General features: G+C 37.0%; 1 protein-coding gene across 1 annotated transcript; it reads right to left on the bottom strand.

The window, feature by feature from the left end:
- Window positions 1-5033: 5033 nt before the first annotated feature.
- LOC141701303 (uncharacterized) lies at window positions 5034-8807 on the bottom strand. Its single transcript, XM_074504992.1, has 4 exons — window positions 8766-8807; window positions 7718-7795; window positions 5782-7429; window positions 5034-5338 (listed from the first exon to the last, which is right to left on the bottom strand). The coding sequence occupies exons 1-4, from the start codon at window positions 8805-8807 to the stop codon at window positions 5034-5036; spliced, it is 2073 nt and encodes a 690-aa protein (XP_074361093.1).
- Between the last annotated feature and the right edge of the window lie 723 nt (window positions 8808-9530).

The raw sequence follows: 9530 nt of genomic DNA on the forward strand, positions 1-9530 counted from the left end.
TCCCCAAATATTGTTACAATTTTTTTTCAAATAATTTATAAATGATAATTTTTTTATAATAATATGGGATCCCGCGTGCATTCATATGCTCTGCAGAATTTTTAATTCGAAACATAGTGCCACGTTATTATGTAACTATTTTGGTGTCACATTAAGATTACCTAGCCTTACTCTTTTTTCAAAAATATTTGAGAATATAGACCCAAATTGAGCAAACGATGGTACTCCTTTTTGCAATGAAAAGAGACTATATATGGATAAACTCGGTGTTAGAGCATCTTCAATTCATTACACTATTTTGGTGTAATTTTTATATTAAAATGATGTAAAAATTACACTATCTTCAAATTCAACATCAACCCACTAAAACTAAATTTTGCACCATTTTTATACTATATATATTATTTTATTACTAAAGTACAAAAGTAAAGTTAAAAGTAATAAAATGTTGGGATACGAATGAAACAAATTTGTTTTAGTAAAGGAGTATAAGGTAATATGGTAATATATAAAAACTCTAAAAATTTAGCGTGATATCAAATTTGATGTAATTTTTGGGTGACACGAAAATGATACAATTTTTAGATTTGGTGGGAGATAATTTTTACACCAAATTAGTGTAAAAGTGTAAATTTAGAGTTAGAGTCGGAGATATCCTAGTTTACACTTTGAACTTTTAGCTATCAAATTACTTGTAAAAGGTTTCAAAAAGAGGTGAGCTCCTACCACGGAGCATCTCCAACGGAGGCAACAGATGGGTGCCAATACATTAATAATAATATTATTTTATTTTAACTTCGTTGACATCAGATTTGACACCCTCCTAACTTCGAAAGTGAGCACTTCATACATGATCCCGAACATAATTCATAGAAGGTGCCCAAGTAATCCTCAACATAAATTAAATACATACTTTAATATAGGGCTGATGTAACACCCCCTTTTTAATTTTAAAAGGAGATATTACTTAAAATCCATAAACCTGCAAACAGAGCACTAATATATATCTAACAATAATTTAACAATCTAAAATTTCCAAAATAATACTAAATTTCCAAAATGTCTAAACCAATAATATAAATTTCGAATTCTCTAAATATATAATTAAGTCTAAATACTGATAAGGTCCGAAATCCTAATCAATAAAAAGGGGTAGCTCTCCATCACACAGTCTCAGATCCCCCTAAGCACTTGCCAGAAAAAGAATACGGCATGAGCCAAACGCCCAGTACGGATTTGGAACACAATTTATAGAAAAAAGAGATTAGAAATAAATAATCTACAAATAATAATAAAATAACAATTTTAAAAAAAAAATAAGGCTGAAGCAACGAGGGGTTAGAATATTTCATACCGAGATCAGCACAGATACAAATACACACATCATAGGGTACCTAATGCGTGCAACAGAATGGATAACGTGTACGGCATATACAACGTCACCATAAATCAAATCACAAATCAAACTCTAGGTGCACCCACATATCCTGAACAAATATCAAATGCGCAAAAGCTCCTCCTAAGAGCTAACAGAAGGATACGTCGTGACCAATGATACTGTCACGGAAGTGTCATGTCACTGGTGCCGCAATGACATGGCTGTAGTACCCCTACAGCCGGTTAACTCGGTATACCCTAAATCACACTAAGGGTTCAAAATAAATATTCTCGTAAAATTTAAAAATCACCTGAGACAAATGATACAAATTTCAAAAGCAGGTGGGTGTCATAAATAATTTTTCAAAACCGCGTAAACACGTATCTAAATTTTCAAAATCAAAATTTAAAATAATTTTTGGAAGTTAAAACGGTCAAAGCAAATATTAACGGAATGAACAGAAAGTAGAACGGAATGATCAAATATATATATTGGACAAGAGGAGTAGCGCTGAATAAAAGGGGACAGAATCTGTACCTCGAAAAGTGATAAGCTCTAATACTAACCGAATCGACAATCGATCCTCTAAACTTCTGCCTCCCAATCTATTTATAAAAATACAATTTATTATTATACATAAGATTTTATGTGTATATTATTACTTCTATTTATTTATTAACACATTCATTTGAGACAAAGTGTAAGAGACTGTCTTAAATTTATATTAATAATACAAATAATTAAACTAAAATGAAATACTAGCAGTAATCTTGTGTCTCTGACTTTACTTATGTTAAAACGTAGTTAACAGCTCCTCATTACTATTACAGCTACTAATATAGTTTATGACCTAAACATGTATTTAACAACTTGAATTTAATAAATACAAACAATCCCAAATCATCTCATCTTTGTAAAGTGATCATCGCATTATACACAAATAAATTATATAATATGTTCACAGGTACATTAATTACTCGGTCTATTATATTTAATCCCCCGATCCATATATATGGCACTTGAAACAATATAAGCCCACTAGTGCATTATATTTTTAAATGAATTTCTAATACTAGAGTCAACATTTTATCAAACAATTATAACTCCAATTTTAACCTATATTAATATTATCACTCGGCTTTGTTGAAGTACTGTAACATAATTTACATAATGCTTCATATCACTAGCCTATTATAAAACTAAAACTAATGTTTATAAATAATTGTCAAGGTTCAGAGGCTATAACCTGCACTCGTGTATTTGCCTAATGGTGTTACATGAAAATAATAAATATTAGATTTCTTGGCTTATGCACGTGAACTAACACCACAACTAAATTCAATTACAATATATTAAGATCAATAATAAGGGATAAGAATATTAGTAATAAGGTTTTGGAATTCGGTAGTATTTGTTTCAAAAGTACCTTCATTATTTAGAGCTCTGAAGTTTCAATATGCTCTCTCTCGATCGCTTTACTTCTCTCCTGTTGCGGCTCCTCACACCTAATTTCTTTTAGGGTTGATTTAATACGAGGAGGTACCCGAATGTATATAACACGCTATGTCATAGATTACCGACTAATGATATATATATATAGTTTATTATTCATTAACCTTATTCTTTTCTAATTAGCAATAACTTAAATCAGAATTTATTTATTTATTATTATTATTATTATTAAATTCTCGTATGTTACATATATACCCCCTTAAAAAGGATTCCATCCCCGGAATCAAACGAAACTAAAACTCGTACCTGAATCGAATAAATGTGGATATTTCTCACGAATAGATTCTTCTAATTCCCAAGTAGCCTCTCTCTCCGAATGATTTTTCCACAAAACTTTCACAAATGGAATAGTGTTCTTCCTCAAAACTCGCTCATCTCGAGCTAAGATAGCCTCAGCTTCTTCCTCGAACGAAAGGTCCTCTCTAATCTTATGCAATGGATAATGAACTACATGTAGTGGATGATATTTGTAGCCCCTCAAAACTGATACATGAAACACATTATGTACATGAGATAGTTGTGGCGGCAACGCAACTCTATAAGACACTTCCCCCACTTTCTCCATAACATCAAAAGGTCCAACATATCTCGGACTAAGCTTTCCCTTCATACCAAAACGCTTAACACCCTTACAAGGAGATACCTTCAAGAACACATGATCACCTGGCTCAAATCCACCAAACTTCCGATGTTGATCCGCATAACTCTTTTGACGTGATCGAGCCTCCTTCAAACTTTCTTTAACTTTATCTACCTTCTCATTGGTGATTCTAACCAACTCTGGCCCTTCAATTACTCTCTCACCAACCTCATCCCAACAAGATGGTGCCCTACATCTCCTACCATACAAAGCCTCAAATGGTGGCATACCAATACTCGCGTGCCAACTATTATTGTACGCAAACTCAACAAGATACAAATATTTATCCTAATCACCTGTCCACTCTAACGCGCAAGCCCTCAACATATCCTCCAATGTCTGAATCGTCCTCTCTGACTTTCCATCGGTCTGCGGATGATAAGTTGTACTAAAATTAAGCCTCGTACCCCAAGCTTGCTGGAATCCCTTCCAAAAACGCGATGTAAACCTCGTATCTCTGTCAGAAACTATCGACACAGGCACACCATGAAGTCTAACAATATCTCGCTGAAAAATCTCTGCCAACTCATGAACAGGAGTAGTCTCTTTAATAGGCAAGAAGTGGGCGGACTTAGTAAGTCTATCAACCACCACCCATATGACATCGTTCTTCTTGAAAGTTCTCGGCAAATGAGTCACAAAATCCATAGTAATGTTTTCCCACTTCCAAACTGGAATATCTAGCTGTTACAACAATCCACTAGGCCTCTGATGGTCTATCTTCACTTGTTGACATGTAAGACATTTTCCCACAAATTCTGCTATATCTCCCTTCATTCCACTCCACCAGAAGTGCTTCTTCAAATCTCCATACATCTTGGTGGAACCTGGATGAATAGAAAATGAAGAACTATGAGCCTCCTTCAAAATTTCCTCACGAATCGTCGGGTCTGCGGGCACGCATAATTTTCCACCCAACCATATCACGCCCTCATCATCAACACGAATGTGTTTTTGCTTGCCACCTGCCACCTCAGATCTAATAGCTTTCAAACCTGTATCATCCTTCTGAGCTTCCTTAACCCTTGAAACAAGATTCGGTTCAACTTTCAAATTTGCAATGCTACCACTTGATCCTCTAACATACAACTCAACACTCAATCGCTTCAAATCTGAAATAAGGTGCGGCTGAGTAATGAGAGATGCAACACTCCCCAAGTTCTTCCTACTAAGAGCGTCCGCCACTATATTCGCCTTCCCTGGATGGTACTGAATATTTGCATCATAATCCTTAAGAAGTTCAAGCCACCTTCGTTGCCTCATGTTAAGCTCCTTCTGAGTAAAGATGTATTTGAGACTCTTGTGATCAGTAAAGATGTCACAAGTCTCTCCATAAAGATAGTGTCTCCAGATCTTCAAAGAAAATACGACAACCGCTAACTCCAAGTCATGGGTAGGATAGTTTACCTCATAAGGTTTAAGTTGCCTAGAGGCGTAAGAAATCACTTTCCCATGCTGCATAAGAACACACCCCAATCCTCTCTTGGAAGCATCACTATAAACCTAAAAACCTCCACTTCCTGATGGCAACACAAGTATTGGAGCTGACACCAACCTCTTCTTTAACTCTTGAAAGCTCTTCTCACGATCATCATTCCACTCGAACTTAATCCCCTTCCTCATTAGCTGAGTCAATGGCAAAGCTATGGAAGAGAAACCTTCCACAAAACGCCTGTAGTAGCCTGCCAAACCCAAGAAACTCCTTACATCCGTCACATTGCTAGGTCTGGGACAATTAGTAATAGCCTCGACTTTCGCAGGATCCAACTCAATGCCCCTACCAGACACAATATGCCCCAAGAATGCCACTTCCTCCAACCAGAATTCACACTTGGAAAATTTCGCAAACAACTTCTTCTCCCTCAAAATTTCAAGTACAATACGTAAATGCTCCTCATGCTCCTCTCTGCTCCTAGAGTATATCAAGATATCATCGATGAAGACCACCACGAATTTATCCAGATAATCATGAATTCCCGATTCATCAAATCCATAAATAGCGTTGGTGCTTTCGTCAACCCAAAGGACATCACGAGAAACTCATAATGGCCATAACGAGTGCGAAATGCAGTCTTCGGAATATCTTCATCCCTAACTCATAACTGGTGGTAACCTGATCTCAAATCTATCTTCGAAAAATACTTTGCCCCTTGTAACTGATCAAACAAATCATCAATGCGTGGCAAAGGATACTTGTTTCTGACAGTCACCTTATTCAACTCCTTATAGTCAATGCACAATCTCATGGAACCATCCTTCTTCTTCACAAAAAGCACAGGAGCGCCCCAAGGAGACACACTTGGCCTAATAAATCCTCTATCCAACAACTCTTGCAACTGCTCCTTCAATTCTTGCAACTCAAGTGGTGTCATTCGATAAGGCGCCTTAGAAATAGGCTCGGCACCTGGAACAAGTTCAATAGTAAACTCCACCTCCCTATGTGGTGGCAAACCTAGTAGCTCATCGGGGAACACATCTTCATACTCTTTCACAACTGGATAATCCTCGATGCGAGGTTCATCCTTCGATGTATCCTTCACGAAAGCAAGGTAGCCATCACAACCCTTAGATAACAATTTACTCGCCTTTAGAGCAGAAATTAATTTAACCTCCCCCTTCGGATGAGACCCTTGGTATACAAATTCTGGTTTATCTGCATCCCCAAAGATCACCCTTTTTCCTTGACAATCAATAGTGGCACGATGTTCACTCAACCAATCCATGCCCAAGATAATGTCAAAGTCATGCATCTCCATTGGAAGCAAGTTAACCTTAAGATTTCTATCTCCAACAACTATCAGACACTCTAGATATATCTCAGATATAATAACAGAATTCCCCATCGGGGTAGCAATAGACATATGAGGATATAATAATGAAGGTGCAACGCCAAGATGACGAACAAACGATAAAGACACAATAGAATGGGTCGAACCAGTATCAAATAACACATAAGCATCACGTCTACCAACAAGAAGTATTCCTGAAACGGTACCTGAATTAGCTGCTGCCTGATTTGCCGTCAATGCAAACACTCTGGCTGTAGGATTCTGCTGACTTCCACTGCCACTACCACCGCCAGCTCCTCCTCCACCAGGGTTGCGTGACACCGTGCAATCCTTCGCCCTATGGGACATGCTACCACACAAGAAACAAGCCCCAGTCTGTCTGTAACAAGCTCTACTTGGATGATATCCAGCACATGTAGCACAAGGAGCCACTGGAATCATATTGGGGTTTCCCCCATACACTGAGTAACGGCTCTGCCCCTGCTGACGATTCTGCCAATGCCTAGGCTGCTTCTGTCGCTGAAACTGCTGATTCTGATTCTGACCTACATACTGATTCCGGCCGTGGAATGACTGACCACCCCTATTCTGATTCTGTCCGCGCCACTGTCCCTGCTGACCATTCTGACCTCCATACCACTGTCTACCCTGTACAAAACCCCGATCATCCCTAGTCCTCTTACTACCACTGTTAGACCTGGAAGTCCTGAAATCTGTGCGCTCCTTCTCAACATCCTTTGCTGCATCAGCCGCCTCTGCCACATTATCAAATTTAAAAGAAATTATGGAACCCCTCAGATGAGACTTCAACCCCCATTTAAATTTATCAGCCTGCTGCGCAGCAGTCCCTGCAACTGTCCCAGCAAATCCAGCCAACCTTATAAACCTCGCCATATAATCAGTAATGCTCTCATCCTGGTGCTGCATAATAGAATAAAACTCCCTCAAATAAGCCTCCCTATCAGCATTAGAGAAGTACTGCTCATAGAATACTTCCTTGAATCCCTGCCATTCCAAAGCCTCTGCATACTGCTCCCCTCTAGTAGCTTTCACTCCTTTCCACCATCTCTGAGCATCACCCTCCAACTTATACACAGCTAACCTGACCTTCTGAATCTCATCACAACCCAGTGCATCAAAAATCTTCTCGAGATGAACAATCCAATTTTCAGCATCAATAGGAGTCGGTGCTGCACTAAAAGAGTCTGGTTTCTGCTTCACAAACCTCTCCAACCATACAAACGGCTCCAGCTGATGGCCCTGACCATTCTAATTCTGATTCCCATTGCCATTCTAATTTTCTTGTCCATTCTGGTTTCCATCGCCATTCTGATTTCCTTGTCCATTCTGATTTTTCTCGCCATTCTGATTTCCTTGGTTTTCCAAAGCCTGCTGTACAGCCTGAGCCACTGCTTGCCCTATCATCTCAGTAAGCTGAGCGGGGTCAATATGAAAAGGATCACGTCTAGGAGGCATCTACAATATAAGATAGCGAACAAATAAAGATTACGAGAATAAATATGATGAAGCAGTTATAAACAGATTTTAGAATGATGAAGCAGAATTAAATGATAAGGAGCACAATGAAACAAAATTAAATAGAACACCCATCCTATCGTCTACCCAAACTCACAAGTCAACCTAAGTAGGTTTTCTACAAGAAAGAACCTAAGCTCTGATACCATCTCTGTAACACCCCCTTTTTAATTTTAAAAGGAGATATTAATTAAAATCCATAAACCTGCAAACAGAGCACTAATATATATCTAACAATAATTTAACAATCTAAAATTTCCAAAATAATACTAAATTTCCAAAATGTCTAAACCAATAATATAAATTTTGAATTCTCTAAATAAATAATTAAGTCTAAATACTAATAAGGTCCGAAATCCTAATCAATAAAAAGGGGTAGCTCTCCATCACACAGTCTCAGATCCCCCTAAGCACCTGCCAGAAAAAGAATATGGCATGAGTCAAACGCCCAGTACGGATTTGGAATATAATTTATGGAACAAAGAGATTAGAAATAAATAATCTGCAAATAATAATAAAACAACAATTTTAAAAAAAAATAAGGCTGAAGCAACGAGGGATTAGGATATTTCATACCGAGATCAGAACAGATACAAATACACACATCATAGGGTACCTAATGCGTGCAACAGAATGGATAACGTGTACGGCATATACAACGTCACCATAAATCAAATCACAAATCAAACTCTGGGTGCACCCACGTATCTTGAACAAATGTCAAATGCGCAAAAGCTCCTCCCAAGAGCTAACAGAAGGATACGCCGTGATCAATCACACTGTCACGGAAGTGTCATGTCACTGGTGCCGCAATGATATGGTTGTAGTACCCCTACAGCTGGTTAACTCGGTATACCCTAAATCACACTAAGGGTTTAAAATAAATATTCTCGCAAAATTTAAAACTCACCTGAGACAAATGATACAAATTTCCAAAGCAGGTGGATGTCATAAATAATTTTTCAAAATCGCGTAAACAGATATCTAAATTTTCAAAATCAAATTTTAAAATAATTTTTGGAAGTTAAAACGGTCAAAGCAAATATTAACAGAATGAACAGAAAGTAGAACGGAATGAATCAAATATATATAATGGACAAGAGTAGTAGCGCTGAATAAAAGGGTACAGAATCCGTACCTCGAAAAGTAATAAGCTCTAATACTAACCGAATCGACAATCGATCCTCTAAACTTCTGCCTCCCAATCTATTTATAAAAATACAATTTATTATTATACATAAGATTTTATGTCTATATTATTACTTCTATTTATTTATTAACACATTCATTTGAGACAAAGTGTAAGAGACCGTCTTAAATTTATATTAATAATACAAACAATTAAACTAAAACGAAATACTAGCAGTAATCTTGTGTCTCTGACTTTACTTATGTTAAAACGTAGTTAACAGCTCCTCATTACTATTACAGCTACTAATATAGTTTATGACCTAAACATGTATTTAACAACTTGAATTTAATAAATACAAACAATCCCAAATCATCTCATCTTTGTAAAGTGATCATCGCATTATACACAAATAAATTATATAATATGTTCACAGGTACATTAATTACTCGGTCTATTATATTTAATCCCCCGATCCATATATATGGCACTTGAAACAATATAAGCCCACTAGTGCATTATATTTTTAAATGAATTTCTAATACT

Source organism: Apium graveolens, chromosome 2 (assembly GCF_009905375.1).
Source record: "Apium graveolens cultivar Ventura chromosome 2, ASM990537v1, whole genome shotgun sequence".
NCBI classification, from domain to species: Eukaryota; Viridiplantae; Streptophyta; class Magnoliopsida; order Apiales; family Apiaceae; genus Apium; species Apium graveolens.